General features: G+C 42.1%; 1 protein-coding gene across 5 annotated transcripts in view; it reads left to right on the top strand.

The window, feature by feature from the left end:
* Positions 1–20,527, top strand: part of cep112 (centrosomal protein 112) — a 125,489-nt gene that overhangs the window by 87,069 nt on the left and 17,893 nt on the right. For all 5 annotated transcript variants that reach the window (XM_005734649.1, XM_005734648.1, XM_005734646.1 and 2 more), the window contains 2 exons: positions 4,366–4,428; positions 9,770–9,919. In XM_005734649.1, the coding sequence (XP_005734706.1) occupies positions 4,366–4,428; positions 9,770–9,919 (213 nt within the window). The remainder of the gene's footprint in view (positions 1–4,365; positions 4,429–9,769; positions 9,920–20,527) is intronic.

Raw genomic sequence — 20,527 nt, 5'->3', positions numbered from 1 at the left:
CTTTTTTGGGGGGAGAAGCTACGCAGTCATCCACAGTAGCTTTTTTTCAGTGTGGACATTGTTTATTTCAGTAAAACAATACCAAACTGCATTCTGCACAAAAACAAAGCTTCAAAGAAAAAAAAAAGGAAAGTACAGCTGTTAAATTGGCTTCTCTACAGTCCAGGTAAAAGGTACTTGTGGGAATGGGATACCATTTTGCTTTTGATTTCCTTAGTTCAAGCACTTTGAGATTTTTGTTTTAAGGAGAGGTGATGAAACACATCCCAACTTCTTTTTGAAATGCTTTGCATGTATGAAATTCTTAAAAACCTTTTTAGTAAAATTTGAACATTTGATGTGTTTTCTACTGCTGAAAACTGTGCATCTGACTATAAGACACAAACATTACCATGCAGTGACTACATTGATTACACTAAGAAGTGTTTACCTTAGCTGCTTCCTCCTTTAGCAAGAATACAGCCGTCTGTTGTGAATAAAGGGATTGCACACCTTGAGCAAATCTCATTTCCAGCAATAGATCAAACTCTGGATGTGTGTTTGGCCTTCATGCATCCTGTTTGTCTGCTGTGTCTGTTTGAATAAGTGTGACTTGTGTGCGTATCGTTAAGTGTGTGAGAGAAAGTCCCCCCCCCCCTCGCTTTCTTTGTGCCACTCATGTCCCCATCCTTTTTAAGTGTGCCCATGTATCCATGTGTGCCCGTGTCTATGTGTGTGTTTGGCCTGCTTCCCATTGCAGATTATTAATTAAGTCCTGGTAAGCGGTGCATGCCTTACCTTCAGATCTACTTCCACTTTCTTTAGCACACACTGGTATCTGCGCACGCACACACACACACACACAAAGACGAACACACTTCAAAGCAGCTGCACTCCACACCGCTAGGATTAAGAGGCGATTGAAGAGCCTGATACAGCCTCAAAGTGCCTTCAGCGCAAAAATGCCTTTGGCAGGGCGCAGGTACTCTCTTTGAAAGTTCTTACACACTCACACAGACACACACATATGGATGGGCTTTTAATTTAGCACTGTTTTCCCTTTGTATTTGTCACAGTCCAAATGGGGTATTTTTCACTGCGTGTACTATCCATATTTTCTTCTACGTGTCCATTTTTATGTGTGTTTAGATGGTAGAGGTTTATAATGTTTGAAGTTTTTTTTAAATACTTTTTTATAATACTTCCTGCTGAAATCCCCCGAGTGACTTCAGGTAAAAGGAATAAGTTAGTAGCAAGCTCTTTGTGATTTTATAAAAAATCTGAGCCTGTTTGTGTGTCAGTATGACCACATGCTAAAGGTACAGTCAGTAATTTGAGGTCATTTAATGGAAAATAAGGATATATAGTGTGTAATTAGATCTTCCAACAAATTGATTCATTCTCAAACTTATAATTAATGTATTAAAAATAAATGGGAGTTGGTTGGCATTGGTTTGTGATGGCTGCCATGTTCCCTTACTATATTTCAATACAGTGACCAGGTAGGACAGCTCCCTTCCAACTGATCGCATTTTATGTAGAGACACCTGCATTTTCAGGCTGAAGTTATAAAGGATCATATCTATGTTTTATCATCGGGGGAGGGGTCATCTTCACCAAAACCACGAAGGAAAGAGACAGCACCACTGGCATCTGTGTAAAATGTCACACTCTTCCTTCACATCTCAAGCCTCATCTCATAATATAAAGTCAGGGCAAAAATGTCCATAAACATGCTTATTTATTCCCAGTGTTGTCACAACTCCTTGTTGTCAGCAGATTAGACATGTGACACTCCGTCTCCGCTTGACAAGAAATAGCTAAACCACAACAGCTGGTTACAAGCTAACATCATACCAGCTAATGTTAGACTTGAGTGTCCTAAAAATCTCACTTGTCTTTCTTATCCATCTATTTATTCTTTTCCACTTGTCCTTATCAGGGTCGCCGGGGGGCTGGAGCCTATCCTAGTTGTCCCACCGTGAAAGGTGGGATATATCCTGGACAGGTAGCCAGTCTGTCACAGGTCTAACAATGACAGACAGACAACCATTCACACTCACATTCACACCTATTGACAATTTAAAATCACCTGTTACCTTCACCCCACTCTCCCATATCTTTGACCTGTTGGATGAAACCCAAGTACCTGGAGAGAACCTACACAAACAGGGAAAACCTGCTGAGGACCTTCTTGCTGAGGCAATAGTGCTAACCAGTTTCAGTTTTTTCCTTCTGATAAACAGTTTAATTAGATTCATATGAGAGTTTATTCGCCAAGTGTATGAGTCCACTTCAAAGAAAGTTTCACTAAAGGCAGTTAGCAGCAGCTAACAGAGGCTAATAGCAGCGCTTACCAGTAGTTCAGGATATCTTCAACAACTCACCTCAGTGTGACTGTCGTGGGTCAGAAGTGAGTTTCACGGACTCATCAAATTATATTACAGTCCTTTGACAAGGATTCCCGGCTTCCTCCTGAGTAAATAAAGGTGGACACTACTCATCCAGCATTGACAGCTGAGGTAAACAGTGGACTGAATCTGGATCGCCTCCAAGCAGTAATAGAAACATTCCAGCCAGCTGGGGCCATTATGGGGTGCAGTTTAAATTTAATGTTTTTGATCTCTTGGCTGTTGAAAACATGTTCGAGGGGCAAGAAAACACAACTCAGTTTACTGCACTTTGCAGTTTACTGACGTCAACTTGAATCTTGGTCTAGCTGTGAAAATTTTACACACTGTAAATTTAAACCCATGTACATGTGAACCTACAGTCTCACATTGTGCAGTATAAACATCACCTAAATTAACTGTAGAGACGATTATGTGTAAATGGAGAAATAGATACATTTAAGACTCTTCTTTCATCTTTTTTTTTTCATTTTTCTAAATATAGAACACGAACAATACACAAATATTCGTTATTATAACAGAGTCACTCACAATATGGAGCAGAGCTGAGACAGAAAATGTAAAAAAAAAGAACTCCATTTGTTTCCCTTTCGCACAGACAGTTCATTCTCTCGTCTTTCCTACGCCCTCCTTTGTCCTCCGCGCTCTCATCAGCTGCTTTAGGGCCGCTGGGGACAAGCGGGCCGCCACTCAAAGAGTCCTGGCGCAGGAAGACAGGGCTTGTATCCTTGGTGATGGCTCTGTGTTTCCGTGGTGACAGGTGTGTCCGTTCAGAGCGGACGGCCGTGTTTGTCAGGAAGTGTTTGGAAGGGGTGCGGAGTCCAAACGCAGCTCAGGTGTTGATGGCTGTGAGTGGGAGTGTTCAGCGGAGCAGTGTTTGTTCATGAGTTGTCTGTCTGTCAGTGGCTGTCAGGAGAGTCAAGTAAGTGTTTGTGTGCGCAAAAGAGAGAGAATCATGTTTACTACAGTTTAGAATAACTTTCTGAATACATCTCTGCATGGCTGATGGTTTACAGTTGTGTGTTTTTCAGGAATTTAGAAGAAGAAATATATTAAACTGTGGCCCCTTTTTTAGTGGCATAGCAACTGAAGCGTCTAAATAATATATAGCATATAAATGCTGGTTTTTGTAGTTTTACAGCAGAATGTGAGACTTAAGTTTAATCCTCGTCCACTGAAAAGCTTTGCCTGGCCTTCACGTAATGACCTCTGTCCCCCATTAATTCAACCCTTAGTGTTTCCTTAGTACTTGTATGGACCACATCCACGTCCATACAGGCCGCTACTGACGTCCCTGTAGAATTCCAGCACTTCACACCTAATTATCTCACTCCACAGTTCAGCCTCTTATTCAAACTCTGGCAGCACAACACAGCTAGCTGAAAGGAGAAAGATCTCGCATTAGAAACACACAGCCTTTGCTTCCAGCTGGCTAGCTTCCCATAGAGAAACAACGGAAAACAAAAGAGACGAGCAACGCTCACTAAACTTCCAGCAACAATCGCCATTCATTTCTATTCTGTCTCCGCCCTGTTTAGTTTCCCAGCTTCTCTCAAATGTCTCCCTCGCTTTTTTTTTTCTTACCCTATAGCTAATTGGCAGCAACATTTTAATTCCCCCACCCCTCACCGTAGCCCCTCGTCTTGTTAAGTGATGAATTGTTGGCAGGGGATCAAAGGGGAGTGGTGCCCACTGTGCACTGTGCCCATCGCTACCTGCTGGCACACATGAGCGCTGGGAGTGGCGCGGAGCCAAGGGGCCGCAGGCGTGCTCAACAGGGACACACTGCCAAGAGGCAGAGGTCAGCACAAAAGTGTGTGTGTGTGAGAGGATGGTTAGGTTGGGAGGGTAATGTGTCTCTGTGCACTTCCTAACGGAAGATTGAATTTCACTACCCTGTCTCTCTTTGTGTCCCTCAACCTGCCCGTCTGCATATCTCTTTCTCACACTCTCCTCTCCCTTCTTCTCCTTGCAGACCAACAGCAGGCTGAAGCAGATTGAGAGGGAGTACAGTCAGAAGCTTGCCAAATCTGCCCAGGTAATCAGTTTTCACTTCTGCCCTTTCATTTCATATTCTTGTTTTTCTACTCGACTATGTGATGGAACAGACAAAATGTACTGATGGGGGAAAGGTGGTGACACACACACACACACACACACACACACACTGCAAGCTGCCATGGCCTTTTCTCTTAAGCACATGTGCACGAGCGCAAATGTACGAGAAAGTGCACGCAGAACATTCGTGTCAGTGCCAGAGCGCGAAAGTTCATATTAGAGTGAAATTTGTAAAGCTTTGCTATCTGACTTTTATCAGCCCCTCTTTCATCCCTGTGTCCAAAGTCAGAGCATTTTTATCAGGCTTCAAATTTACACACAATTCTTCTCCTTATCTTTGCTAGCCTTAGATTAGAATTAATATTTGCTCTCTGAAAGCTGCACCAATCAAACACCGACACATGAGTTGAAAGGGCTGGAATGAGTGCAACCACTACACTTACATTCATGTGGTGATCAGACACGAATCCAGGAAACTTTTGCCAAACATTAATATATCAATTGTGTCTTTTAAGTTTGTTCAGCTGCCCCCCAGTGGCCACAATTCCCCGGGTATAAAATATCTTGGCACTCTCTTAAGAGATTTTTCCTCCCACAGGACAATCACCAGGATTTAGAAAAGGGGGAGAAAAAAGAAAAAGAGTTGCAAAAACACAAGCAGTCCAGCTCTTTGTGTGATGCTGCCGCGGCCCCCAAGTGTACTACGGCTCTCTCATGGGAGCTACACAGCCCGAGCAAACTGTTAAGCCGGCGAAACATCTTGAAAACATATCGGTGAAAGTCCTTTTCATATACCATACCTGTCTGTCCATCACCTGGCTACACTTCAAATCCAGGAAATGTGTTTAACATTACTTCTTGTGTCCTTAGGCCACATGAAATCGAGTTAATTCTTCTGTCCAAACAGATATAACTTCCTCGGACACACGTTGCCATTCAGCACGACGTCTCAGAAAGTTCTGGCAGCTTTCACCTCACCAGTTTAAAGATCCAAAAACACCCTAAGTAGTGTTTACATTACAAAAAGAAAAGTGGTTTCTTCTTGATTATGTAGCAGGCTAAAATATTACAATCATTTGGCCGTAATTGCACCTCGTTACCCAAAGAGGAGATTCAAAAAGGCTGGGGGGGGGAGGTGACGAGGGGGAGGAGAAGGTTGTTGTTTTTCTTTCTTTCTTTCTTCTCCTCTTTAAATCTCCCCCATTTCGGGTTGGTTGGCAGAGGCTCCGAGTTGAAAGCGGGGTTGACAAGCAGATGTTGTGAGGAAAAACGGTAGCTTATTAGGTTACACAATGCTCAACTTCAAAAGGAGTTGGGTGCTGTGCGAAAGTTTAGCCTCTGCCCGCTTTGGAGGGTGCAGGGCCGCCGCAGACGAGCAACAAGTGATTAATCCTCTGGTTTGGGGACACAGAGCTGGCATAAGTTTAACAAACAACTCTCGCTGACATTAGAAGATGGTCCCAGAGCGCAGAACTCAACACCGCTGTTGATGCGAGCGGTTACATAAAGGTTATGCTAAAGGAGTGGGTTCTGTGCAAACATGTTAATATGCGTGAGTATTTCTGAGCATTTGTTGTGGGCTTGGGCGACTTTGTTTTAAAAGGTAAAGGTGGAACCAAGAAGGCTTTTTTTTTCCCTCCCCCCCCCCAGCCCTTGGAGCAACTCAGTCAAATGTAAACAAGAGGTCTTTGAACCTCAAAGGCTAACCCCAGTTGTTAACCCCTCAGTGTCTGACAGGGAGCATCGCTCTAGAGCTCAGCTGCATAGCTAATAGCCCAATTAAAAACATACCATGCCACGCATTATCCTAGGGGGCCTGATATGTATGTTTCTTTGCATTCACACACACAAACATACGCACAGAAGTGCAGATCCTATTCTTCTGTATATTATCTCCCTGCTTTTGTCTCTGTGCTCTGGTTCTTTCAATCAGGCACGCACACACACACATACATACACAGCTCTCCTAATTAGTGTCTCCTACCCAGTCCTGTGTGTTAAGCGCCTAGCTGCGAGTGGTCCTCCTGGGTGACCTGTGAACTAAACAGGGCCCACTTAATGGTCAGGTTACAGTGGGTGGTAGTCTTGGTGCTGATAGATCATTACTTTATCCCTGACCGCAAGTAGGTGGGAGGTGGAGGGAATGTTCTCTGGGCGGCACGGTTCAGGACAGGTTGAAATTAATATGTAAAATTATTTCATTTATTTAAACACAATGTTGGGGGTTTGTTTGTTTGTTTCTTTTTTCTTTCTTTTACTGTGCTTTTCTGTGACCTTTTAGGAATTTACTGACCAGCTGCAGGGTTTATTCCTTTGGAGACATTTTCACATCAAAACAAAATCGAAATGTGTCAGCACTGTTTAAACTTTGGGTTCTTTTCTGTATTGATTGTTAGTAGAGCTTTTGCTCTCTTTCACAACTCTCAGCATATTCATTTCCAGTAATGCAGGAGACAACTGGTTTCTAGGAAAAAGAAAAAAAAGCTCTGAAGTTTCTTTGTGAACTTGCTGGCCAATTAATATCTAGCTGGCAAATACGGTCATGCGAAAAGAAAAGCTTTTCACACAACTCTCTGCAGCCCCTTTTTCATTCCAGTTTGAAAAGTCAGAACATTTTATCAGGCTTCAAATTTGCACACAATTATTCTCCTTATCTTTTCTAGCCTTGGATAATAATTAATATTTGCTCTCGAAGCTGCACCAGTCAAATGTCAGCCGGTAAGTTGAAAGACTTACATTCATCAGGTTTGTTCAGCTGCCTCACCACCTTTACCAGCAATAACTTTAACAGCACGGCTTTTTCGGCCTCTCACATCTTTGTGGAAGAATTTTTACCCACTCCTCTTGACCGTGTTGCTTCATTTCATTGAGGTTTGTAGGCATTGATTTATGCACAGCTCTCTTAAGGTCCCGTCACATTTCAAGTATATGAATCAGGTAGAAGTTCGGACTCTCACATTTGACTCAAGTGTATTCAAGGTGCCCAGGTCCTGTGACTGCCAAACAAGCCCAAATCATCACCCCTTCACATGTGTTTGACAGTTAGTATGAGGTGTTTATGCTGATATGTCTTTTGGCCAAAAGTAGCACTATACATTATCTCCACTTTGGTGGACATTTTTACACAAGTTTAGTTGTTTGTTCATCTTTTCAAGCCTAAGCTGGAGGGTTGGGAGGTTGCGCAGACTGAAGACACAAATTCATGCAAATATTATGTGCATTGAAAATATTTTTTGCACTCACCTATTCTTAATGCAGCTGTTCACACACACAGATCTCGTGATTTCACTTGATTAAATTGCAGAATTTATTTCGTTGGACCAAGCTTGATTTTTCTGAATAAACAGTTCTGACCAATCAGACCAATGCGTTTGGCAACAAGTGCACTCGTAGCTCAAAACACAGTACTGAATATACAAATAGAAAAATAATAGTATTTAACCTCAGACAGACAGCTAGACACTGCTCCGGCCCAGAATCTCTGTGTCTTCCTAAATTTCGTGATTTTTTTTCTTTTCCAAAAACATGGTGCCTAAAAGCTGTAACTTAACAACAAGTATGTCATATTTGGTATAGTTTTTTGGGAGGTTCTGAGACTTTTACATCATCAGTGTGATGAATAAATAACACCATGCATTTTTAAGCAACTTTTTAAGAAAATGTCGCAAAATTAAAAGTCAGATATGAAATTTAAGAATTTTCTGGCAATTGTTTCATATTTCAGGCTTTATGGGGCTAACACAGCTACACTTTGTTGGAGAACGTCTGCAGTTATGGCAGAAATGTTACCAAACAAAGAGGCAATAAGTGAAATGTTCTATCGTTTACACTGTTTTTTTGCTGGCGGGGTCAAATCACTGGAATCGTTATCAAAGGAAACGGGCAACTCAAATTAAGCATCAGCCACCAAGTTTTCGCACTTACAAGTGTTTGTGTTCTTTTCATGTATCATTACAGAGCAGCCTTTCTCCTCTGGTAGCCTGTTTACCCACCTGTTTGTAAACAGGTGGGTAAACAGACTCGTTTCTGTCCTCCTTTCTTTTTTTCCATACTTCAGGTTCATGGGGAGGCAAGCCTTCCTTTAGCCCTAAACAGAGATGCTAGCAGGCTGGGAAAATAGGCAAGTCTCACCAGACCAATTATAGACTTAAAAAGGCCTGGCTGCCTATCAGAGAGTGAAAAAGGTGCTATGGTGTGTGTGTGTGTGTGTGTGTGTGTGTATATATATATATACAGGAGTAACAAGACAGACAGCTGAGTTTACTAGTTTGGAGTGCCGCCACTGCCCCGGGGCTGAAGACCAGCAAATGCAGGGAATCCATATTGCAAAATAATTATTATGACCAGAAATGATGTTCACATAATGATGTGTCATTTGTTGCTTTCATGTGGCTGTCCCACTGACTAAATAAGCCTAATCTCCCTAGCACCCCTCCACCCCCCTTCGCCCTTGCCGTCTCTTTCTGTCTGTGGTCGACCCGCGCCGCTTTAGCTCCCATACTCCCACACAATGTGCAGATTCCAGCGGGGCTAGTCCTCCAGGGTTTGAACATGGTAAACAATTATCTGTCTAGCCCAAAGCAGCAGCAATACCCTCCTTCCTCCTCCTCACCTCTTTCTCTTTCTCCCTTCCCTCTCTCTTTCTCTCTCTTTTTTTCTCTCATCTTTCCTCTGCCTTTCTCTGACAGTGGCTTAAATAGAATGTTAATTTTGACTGGAGGTTTTCAAAGCCAAGACACTTCCTTTTCATCTTGGTGTGCACCGCAAGTTCACCAACACAAAGTCACTCCGCTCTTCAAAAAGGAAGTTGTTTTTTCCTTCCTGTCTATTTCTTTTTAACTCCCTCTTCTTTCTCACTCTTGCGCTTTCTCTCTCTCTTCTTTGTGTCTTCTGTCTCGTCTCAAAAAACAAAAAAGAAGACATGAGACTCTGGGAAAAGCGGTCTTTCAAGGTGATTGTTACTGCCTTCCCAAGCCATGGCAAATGCAAAATGCATTTTCCATCTGATACTAGTCTTTTTTTGCAAGCCCAGTGAAATGAAACGAATCAGAACAGCATTTTGTTAAGCGAACGTATTTTGCATTTTGCTTCTGGCAACAGGCTTTTCTCTCTTTGATCGTTTTCTTTTTCGGTTTTTTTCAACCTTAGGCTTGGAATTCCTTAGACTTTCCAGTTTACTTTTGCCTTGGGAAAAAAAATGGTTCCCAAGTGCAAGCAAGCCAAGTTATGATCTTATTTAGTCACTGCCACTTCTGTTAAGTTTCTGTCAGTCCTGCACACACTTGAGGATCAGTCAAAAACCTGACTTTTCTTGCCCACAGCTAATTGCGGAGCTACAGACGTCTGTATGTGACTCAAAGGAGGAGGCGATACGTCTGCAGACGGCAATGGAGAAGCAGCTAAAAGAGGCCAGTGCTCGCTGGGAAGAGGAAAGAAAGACAGTAACCCACCGTGCCGATCAGACCCACAAGGTCAGTGTTGGAAACCACACACTTTAATAATTACATCACTCAGCACTGAGCAACAGGTATTTCTTCACATTCTATGATCCAAGTATGCAAGGTGGCACATGCCCCTTCTCTACAGGTCTCATTATAAGCAGCTTTAATCATTTGTGTCCATTTATTAGGTGTGTGGTCCAGCAGTACTCTGTATTATTAAAGCTTTCAGTGGTATACTGCAGTGTTACGACTCTGTCTTGTGACAGTTGTTGGGGTTGGAAGTTTAAATTTGAACACACCAGATATGATGAGTCCCCGTATTGTTGTATAGAGACGAAAGAGCTTGAGAAACACTGCTTTCATGTTACTTAATCAAATGAGCGTTATAATTTTTAAAAATGAGAGAGTAGGAAGTGGTTTGCATGAGAATTACCACCTCAATAATCAATGCCAAGGTTCTCAAATAGAAACGAGTGGATTGTCCACTTTGAGTTGGGAATGAGTTGAGTTCAAGTGTCTTATAGACTTGCTTAAGATTAGACAGTGGAACAGGAAATTGACAAGCAGATTGGTGCAACATCTGCAGTGATACAGACACTTTTACTGTCTGTGGAAAAGAGAAAGCTGAGGTAAAGCCAATCGATTTAAAATTCCTCCCCTCACCTGTGGCTAAGGGTATGAAGCTCTGGCAAAGGACTGAAAGAATACAGTTTTAGATACAGACAGCAGAAATCATCCTTCTCTAAAGGGTGTCTAGGCCAAGACTTAGAGATATGGTAAGGATCTCAGTCACCCAGAGGTGCTCAGGGTAGTGCCAGTTTTTGTCTGCACTGATAGGAGCCAGTTGTGGTGGTTTGGGCATGTGACTCAGATGCCTCCTGAACGCCTTAGATGAGGTGCTTTGGACATGCTCAACTGGGAGGAGATCCCAGTCCTGACCCAGGGCACACTGGAGAGATTCTGTCTCTTAGCCAGGTTGGGAACAGTAATAATAATAATGGATTGCATTTATATAGCGCTTTTCGGGGCCCTCAAAGCGCTGTACAATTCCACTATTCATTCACTCTCACATTCACACACTGGTGGAGGCAAGCTACAGTTGTAGCCACAGCTGCTCTGGGGCAGACTGACAGAAGCGAGGCAAGTAAGCAGTAGAAAAAATGGAAGGAATTTTATAAAATACATATTTCCTAAAATTTCTAAACTATAATTAGTTCACTAACAGACCTGAATTTATAGTCAATATTATTGTTTTCAGTTACATTTTTAGCTGCTATAACACATATTACACTTTTGTCACAAGTCCTAGAGACAGGTTGTCAGCCTCTGGTTGCTAAGGAAAAATGTGTGTTCCTCAGTTAGTTGGTGGGTAGTTTCTGGAAGTTTGGGCCTCACTGTTCACAGTTTCACTACAGCTTCGACAAGCAGTTTGCAAGTGTTTGCAAACAAGTTGGTGTCTTCAACACAATCAATAGGCAACCAGGCAAGGACGTTCTTGTATATTTCTTTGAGACCTGTTTCACTTAGTAACAGCAAGCGACCGCTCACCAACCAATCTGGGAATGTTTTCTCAGGACGGATGCTTGGCAGGAGAAGCGTTTTGAGTAACCAAACCCTCACAAAAACCTGAACTTACTTTTTATGTCAGTAAATGTAAATACACTATTAACTATGATGGAGGTTACCACTAACAAAAAATACAGGAGCTTCTGTCCAAAGTGCCAGCCACTTTAATAGTTCATTCTGATTCAGTAAAAGGACTAGATGTTACAATCCCTGATAATGCATTATTAAGAGAGGATGATAAAGTCCCAGCAGTCACACAGTTCCTCTTCTCAGTGGTCTTTGCAGTGTTTGGTATATCTAAAGTATCTTTACACCAGCAGAACTGGGGGTATGTCAGTAAACGTCGTGCTCTAAAAAAGCCTCGTCTGGATTTCACTTTTATAGAGTAGACACGGGACGCTTTTCTTTAGTTAAAGCGCACTGCCTGTTTGTATGCATGTGCTCTGTCATTTTTATGGCTCGCTGCAAACTCCATAGTGACTTTAAGTGGCTCGTGTGCTCTGTGTCTGGCTGAATCTTATAAATCTCTCTGTTTCACCCAACCTTTTAAGTCATAGCCCCTCTTTATCATTCCTGACAATCCCTTTTACTGTTAAACTTTACACTTTGCCACATTTCTTTTAACATTTTACTCTTTTTTTTTCTCTTTTGCTTCTGTAAAAAATGTAATGTTTTATATTAATAAAAAAAAAGAGAGATGTGTTAATCCTTTTCCCTGATCCATGTGGATTTCTTTTAAGGAATCGGCTTCTTGTATTCCTCTTCTTCCCAGAAGCTGAATGGAGTACAGTTGAAGTAGCAGTTGACTGGGTGTGGCTCACTTTAAAAAGACTTGTTGTGTCTGGGATCAGGACATATTTCCAAACACAACCTTGTCTGTTTGTGGCTGGAGCTGTCTCATATAGTAAAGAGGCAGGTCCGTGAGCCTCTCTTCAGAGCTCTTCTCCTTCCAGGCCCTGGAATCCCAGGCCCTCCTCGCTCAGACGTGCACAAAAGCAACCTGTTTTCTATGAAATTACTAGTCCGGCCCCCACACTCAATTATTGTGTTGTCATTTTTATCCATATGTGATTAACGGTAAAGGCTCGCTGTAGTCCTTTGAGTCCAGATACATCAGCAAAGCCCTGTTTAGTTTCGGTCTGGACTGATATATCTTTACTTCCCTTACGCTCATTCTTATGATACAATGATACAATAAAACTTCAGGAAGTTTTTTTTTTTAATGCAACAGCATTAAGAAGTACAGTAGAAACTGACCTAACAACTCAACATTCACTGACACTCGACATTTATTCAAATGAATTTGATACCGTCTTGAGTCTTGCTTACTGAAAGTTTCCATAACCAATGTTTCCACTGATCCTTAAAAAGAACTTTTAAATGTACCTTTTTTTTAAATAAAACTATTTAAATTTTACAAACAGGTGACACCTGAATGAGCGACTTCTTACTGCTGGATTATTTATTAAATTACTAGTGCTGTCAGCATTAATCTTGTCAAAATGACGTTAACACCATAACCGCATTAATGTGGCAAATCTCCGTTAGCGAGGGACTGGACGGCGCTAACGCTTTAACAAGCTTACCGCGCTAACGCATTGACGCCATGCAGCCCCGTTTGGACGAATTCCAATTATACTTTACAAAATATCAGGGCTTTATGTATTAAAATGTCTAATTGGTAACATCAGTTATTGAAATATAATTGCAGGTGTTATTCATAACTTTATACAATCTCAGCCGTGTACTAGATTAGTTAGGACTTAATGATAAAACAGCAAAGAGACCTGTGGAAGTGCCTAATATCAGCAGTAATGATAATAATATTAAAATGTCATCCAGTGTATTAAGTGCTGACTCCAAAGAACATCACTGGCATCGCCATACAACTCCAAATTAGCAAGCGTTACACGAGTTTATGTCCCTGGACTTTGTAACTGCAACATTTGAATGAAAAAGAAACTTTCAAATCACATTCAGGGAAAGTTCATCATTCACTGTGCTGGGTGACAGTGTCTGTGAATCATGCTTTCGACCCTACAACAAGTTCAGTACCACTACCAATGTTTCATGTCATCATGGGGCAAGTGTAAGGACATATGGCGAGAACTGGCAGGAAAAGAGACGTGCAGGAAAATGTTTTAGCTGTTGAGGCCTGTGTGAAATTGGTAAAGTGCTGACATTCAAAAAGTGACTTTCAGCTCCTCTCCTGCCACAAGGGGTCACCACAACAGGTAGCTCCACATGCTTGCTTTGGTAGACTATTGCGCTGGATGCCCTTCTTTGCAACCCCAAAGGGGATTGATAAAGCGCTGGCATATGACGTCAACAAAAAATATGATGTCAGTAGAGGTCTGCTGCTAGCATATTATCAGCTACCGTACATTTAACTCTGTTCATTAAAGCCTTATAGTATACTCTTGCACACAGGCACAGGGACACCCGAGTAGTACTTCCCGTTATGCTTCCTCTGAAGGGCACATGGACAGTTACTGCATTGTAACTGAGTCTCTGTGGGCAAGTCCTCTCCATCACAAAGAGTTTTTATCAACATGGACTCTTCTGCTCATCGTCTAATGATGAAATTTCAATCACTCAGACCCTAGCAGACTTGCGGATGCAGACGCATATCAAAACCTTAAGTATTCAGTGAGTCTCAGTAAGACAGCACCACTCCTATAAGTCAAACAGACTCAGATCTGGCTTGCATCATAAAGACATTCACTTCTGGCAGAGATAAATCAGGAAGCATTGCAAAAATTGATGGCTGGTTGGTCTGCTGTGGAAATCATTTCAGTCTTAAAAGGTGTTTGATTTAAAAAAAAAAAAAAAATTTCCACATTGTTCACTCAGTGTCTAAATTAAACATCAGAACTGTAGAAGAATTCTTATGTGATTCAATTACTGGCCAAACGCTCACATACATGGTGACATGTTGATTAAGGAATTGGTTACTGTCTGTGTCGCACTGTAGCATGCAACACTTGTAGATCACATCGTGCTTTTGTTGTAATCTAAGTGCAACATGACACAGTAACACGCACGTGCCGACTTCCCCGTTGTGTGCGGTTTTACAAGAGACGGGCCTTAGCATCTCTGTTTGGAGGAGACGGCAGCTTTCTTTTTCCATTATCTGTGCGCTCATTATTATGATCCCCGTGTATTAACCACCTGCTAACGAGGCTCTAATTAATGGTTGAATTGCTTATTAAAGGCCAGACGTGAGGGGGAGAAGTGAACGGGGGAGAGGAAAGTAAGATTAGGCAAACATCAAATAAACTGAGAGAAAGTAAAGACGTAAAACAAAGATTTGTTGTGATCTTGAAAGAGAAGGTTGAGATCCCATACAGTGAAGGAGAAGAAAGGGAAACGACGGAGGACGTGTGAGGATTGAGACGAAAGGAGGAAAGAGCAGGGGAGAAAAAAAAGAAAGAGATGGTGGAGGGCTGTCAGTGGGCCATCGGAGGGAGTGTGTCGCCTGCTGACATTGTTTCCACGCTGCTCACTTCAAAGGGCTCGGATTATGAAGAGAGCGAGGGGCTTCAGACAATGGGAGGGGAAGAAAATAACATCAAAGTTAGCCGTGCATTTGAATTGGGATAATCCCAAAACAGTTGTTCTGAATGCATGCTGCACCAGATCAGATGTCCCTTTTTCTTTTTTCTTTTCCTCGCCAGCCCCATTCTGCCGTTTCTAGCCTGAATTTAGCTCCCTCTGTGGCTCTACTGTACTTGGACTTCTTAAATGTGGGTGTTAACTGCAGAGACCTTTGTATCTCATAAACCCTTTTTTTAGAACAGCAGCAGTACAGTTAAGTATGCTCATTATCTTCCTTTTTTCGTACACATGACGTTTAGGTGGAGTAGTGTATCCGTGCGGTGTGTGCGTGGGAGCGTGCTATGTGTGTGCGTACGTACATAGGGCGAGCTTTAGTGTCTGTCTGCTTGCCATGTTGTTGCAGACGGGGCCCTTAGCTTTGCTTTCCCAGGCACATTTTTGCTTGAGTCGCAAATAGGTTAAATGTTGAAGTGTGTGTTGCAAACAGTTGCAGACGGTGCCCTGGTCCAGGATAATGAGCAGACTCAGCCTCTAAATCTGCTGAACTGAACCTACTTTTAGCTTGTTGTTTTATTTAATATTTTCTTTTTTGGCTCAAACTCAATTTTTGCAAAATATGCTAATCAAATGAGCAGAATAAACAGAAGCGCATTCATTAGAAAGCTCGAGTGTCATAAATGGTACCTTCACCTTTCTCCCTAATGTCATTTTTTATGAGTAATATCCCATATACAGTGTAGTCATATTAAAGTGTGGTAAATAACTCTAGACTGAAATTTAAGGAGGGAGTTTGGCACTGTGAAGCCCCATGTGGAAGTCTTCTGCTCGGTATATTGGCCTTTGAACACCGTACACCCATACAGTGGCATCCTACTAATCGCGATGTCGGGCTACCATAAAACATGCCAGATTTTATAGTTCTTTTTTAACGCTAATCTGCAAAATTAACTATTAAGACTAATATGGAGACTATTTATTTATATATCTATTAATTCATGAGACTTCTTTTGCAACCATTGGAGTCGCCCGCTTATGGCCAAAAGGAGAAATACAGATTTATGTTGTTGACTTCACTTTTCAGGCCAGAAGCCATCTATTATATACAGTCTGTGGTGGTGACTCACCATTCCTAATCCAGTTAATTTTAGAGTGCCAATTATCTCATAACAGTTGGCAAGTCTCTTTGAGTGCACTGGAACCTGGCTGGTGTCAAAGGACTGTGCAAGGTGAAAGCAATACAATGCTCTCTGTTTGTTTTCATGCGTCCTGTCTATTTATAGCATTGATATAGTTGATATTGGCCACTGGTCCACCGTGACACATAGCTAGTGGTTTGTTTAGAGGATTATTCACTTCCTGATGTCAACCGCTTCTCTTCTTGTGGTTTTGTTATTAAGTGTCTGCATATTTGTGTGGATTTTTCCGTTTCTGATGCATAGGGTTAGAGGTAAATGTGTTTAATAGTGAGGTTATCTGGATTATTTGACCACATGATGTATGTCTATGTGGCCGTGTTTGCAGGTAGTGTCTTTTCTTTTCTTTTCTTTTCTTTTCTTTTCTTTTCTTTTCTTTTCTTTTTGGTCTGTGTGTTCATGTGTGTGTCAGACCGTATTTATGAGTGTGCATGTACACTTGCCTGAAATGTGCAGCTGCCAAATCTGACAGAACTGAAGCCCACATTAGCTTGCCAAGAAAAAAGGTTCAAAGACACACACACATTCACACACATACACACGGCTTGTCTCTACCCTCTCTCAGAGCCTATCTTCCCAACTCTGTATCTTTCGAACTCTTTCTGTCTCAAACTCTGACTCTACACACACACACATACACAAGCACACATGCTCACCTCGCCCTGCCAAAAGGGAGAGGTGGCTGGTGAATAAACAATGGCACTCCGCCCATAGTGTCACCCGCCTGGGCTTTGATCAGCACCGCTGTTCCTGCTCCCCACAGCAGTGCTTCCTGTCTTTCTGCCTGCCGAATGTTGCCACGCACGTCCCCCGAAACGCACGCACGCACACACACACACACACACACCTCTGTAACTTAGTGTTCGTGGACCTACATACACTCTCTTTCTCCCATTTTCTTCTCACTAAGTCTTTATCTGTGTCTTTCCCTCCCTCAAACTCTCCCACAAACACAGCTTTGAGTTAGTGCCCTTGTCTCTACAGTACATCTTCCAATAGTATTGCATTCTCTAACATACACCCACATATATTCAGTGTTTTCAGACACACACACACACACTCTGAAGACAGGGATAGACACCTTTGATCCAGGCTCCTCCAGCAGTAGCTTCTAGTGCGAGTCAAAGAGAAGGTCCTGTTGTAGTGTCCTCTGGGTGAAGTGACAGGAGACACATTACATAATGCAACAGTGACCATTGTCTCACAGTGTTTGAGGATGAGAGTGAATATGTGAGGTGCACTGTTCTTTGTGCATTAGACAGTGTGTTTCTTGGTTAAATTTGCAGTAGATGTAGTCCATGTGATCTAGACGCTGTTTTTTTTTTGTGCATGCATAACAATGAGGGATCCTGTGCATGCACACACGCACACACAGCCATACAAACATGCACACATTAAGGAGGCTAGTTGTAGCAACTGCAGTTTGTCTGTAGTTCTGTAGTTATATATGCATTAGTTTCTGAGGGGGTTGAAAGGATGACTTTGCCTGTGGGAAGGAATGGCAGCAGTGGATCAAGAACAGGTGCGCTGGATACTCTGTGTAGCAGAGGCAAAGAGCTGCTTCAGTAGTTGTGTGTGTGTACGCGAGTGTCCATTTGTCTCCCGTGTTTCTGTGTCCGTCCACGTCCTTCAACACATCCGAGTTCTTTGTGTCAACCTTGAACTGCACATTTGTTTGTTAACCATCTGAACCATCATTTTCCTCTCTTTCTTCTTCTTCTCTTTCCTCTGTGTGTGTATGTGTGTGGGCATGAATACAGTTTTCATTTGTGTTGTGTGTTTGGTATCTGAAATGGTTGATGTTACTTGCTGAAAATAAACTAAACTGCTCTTTACTTTTAGCTAGGTTTAGTTTTTTTGGTCCAGTTATCCAAAATATACGTAACTGTTGATACTAACCACAGATTGAGTTAACTCAGAAATTGTTATGTGATTTGTGGAATTATCTGAACTTGTGGTTTAAAGATGTGAGACTCATACCCCTCTTTGGTATGACACAGCAATGAGGGAGGGTCTGTAGTTATCCATTATCAGCCCTCAACTTGGTCCACGACGTTCCTCTCAGCCACCGTTGGACCCTGGTCAGATACTGGCTAGCTTTGGTAGGGATGTTTACATGTCTTTTGACCAACTGGCAATACAGAGACGAGAGAATGGTGAGCACAGAGTGCCACTTCCTGTTCTCTTGCTTCAAAGTCGGTGTTTTTGTTTTTACGTGGGTTTTTTGGTTAGATGCTTGAAATAAGATCTGTGGTTAACGTGTTTTAGACATTTTCCAGTTTCGTTCTACAACATAAAAAAACCTCAGTCAATAATCCGCCTGTAAATGTTGAAGAAGCACCAGCAAGTAGCTAAATGAGACTAGAGAAGAGACTGAAAGGCTGTAGTGATGATGACACTGTGACACTGAGAGAGCTAAAAGAGGCATTCAGTAACCTTTCTGTTTCGGTGGCTTTTTGTTTTGAGTCACTTTTATTTAAATCTGTGGTTTCCTCCAACGACTTTCTCACTTCCTGGGTGTGTTTGTTAGCATCACTAATAAAAGTATATTTCTTAATATAGGAGCAAACACACTGGGGCACTTCTTGTACTCGTGCCCCACCGATGGCTGTTGTTCTCTTAAATCTTAACTCCGTGCTGTCAAGTAAGCCCACATTCCAACTTCCAGCTAATTCCGGTTTGTCCTTTATGTCAGCATCAGCGTTAGCCAGAAAGTTATAGTCTTGGATCTGTATACACACTGTATTTATAGCACCTGTGAAAGCGAAGGTTGCTCTCCCTCTTTTTTTCTTTCCCACTCTTTCCTGTATGCATTTGTGTGCGTGCATGCTTGCTCCACACGTGTGCATTGTGTCGGCTGATTGATGAGTTTTCCGGCCGTGGGGCCGATTCCCAGCAGCGTTTGATCCACATATCAGAGGAGGTGGAAGTAGAAGAAAGATAACATTCCAGGATGCTATAAAAGAACGTGGGAAGTAGAGTAGCTCATAGAGAGCATATTTGCAGACAACAAATGGAAATTACTCACCAAACCACAAACCTTATGCAATGTACAAAGAAACCAAGAGCTCTTTTGCGCTTTGGCTTGGGCTCCTCAGTTTGAAGGATACCATAGAACTTGGCTGAGGTCACAGATTGCATAATATCACTTAATAAGAGCTACAAGAGTTAGCAATATAGTTCAGAAAACCACTAAAATTGTCAGTAAGTTCAATGCAAGATACTTTTTGGCATTCACAGAATGGTGATTTACTATTTTAATAGCCACAACATTATTTATTGTTGTAACCACTTATTTTTATTTTAATATAAATTACAGTGCTGTACAGTGGTTAGCCATCAGCAGGACACCAGATTGATTCTGTGCAGTGAAACGATATTAAATAGATGTGTATCGCATAATCTTGATTTTTTTAAATCCTGGTAAGAATCTGAGGATTTACTCCTAAATCAAAAGAGCACCTATGTTTCATAAGATGTTGTCAAGAGTTTTTAGGATGCACTTGATATGCGTCCTTTTCGATAAGCAGAACAAATGCACGAATGCCCACACACAAACGCACACACACAGCAGGCATATGGTGTATGTTTTATAGTCGTTTCCTATTCTCTTTCTAGCGCAGCTCACAGCAGCTGAAAGAGACGGGAAGACCGAGAACAGCGCGTTCCCCCCAGTGGGCACAGCTCGGTTGCAACATGTCTTCATTAGCGTGGCAATTGTCTTACTATTTTCATCAGTACCAGAAAAGACGGGCAGGATAACCGTTCGATTTACTGCTCAGGAGTTGCTCCACAACTGCTGCCATCACGCTATCTTCCCACTTTACTTCTAAATCAACTGGGAAGAAGAACTGAAAAGCATTAAAGCACTGAAAGCAAATCAATTCACACCAACATCGGTGTTATCTTTCAGTGGGGCTGTCCTGGTCGACTTGCTAAACCACTTTTCTTTTTCTTTTTTTCATTCCTACACACAGACAAGACAGACCAACAGCAAAGCAAAAGCAAAAGTTTCTCTTCTCTTAACACCTCAGGAGGGAGACCTCTCTCCTCCTCCTACAGCTTCTCTCTTACACTCACTTTTTTACCTTTCCCACAATCCTTTGATAAAAGTGCAGATAAAAGAAAGTCTGTGCTCATCTCTCTGGCCATCCATCTCTCCTTGAGGTTAGCACCTCCTTTATTATTTACTATTAGATCAGTAGCCATGCACACACACACCGCCTTGTTCTACTAAAGCTGGTGTGTGTGTGTGTGTGTGTGTGTGTGTGTGTGTGTGTGTCATTTTGTGTGTGTGTGTGTGTGTGTCTGTCCTTGGCTG

Source organism: Pundamilia nyererei, unplaced genomic scaffold (assembly GCF_000239375.1).
Source record: "Pundamilia nyererei isolate P.nyererei 1_Seehausen unplaced genomic scaffold, PunNye1.0 scaffold00059, whole genome shotgun sequence".
In the NCBI taxonomy this organism is placed as follows: Eukaryota; Metazoa; Chordata; class Actinopteri; order Cichliformes; family Cichlidae; genus Pundamilia; species Pundamilia nyererei.
The sequence above is the reverse complement of the archived record's forward strand: the minus strand, read 5'-3'. Positions and strand labels throughout refer to the sequence as shown.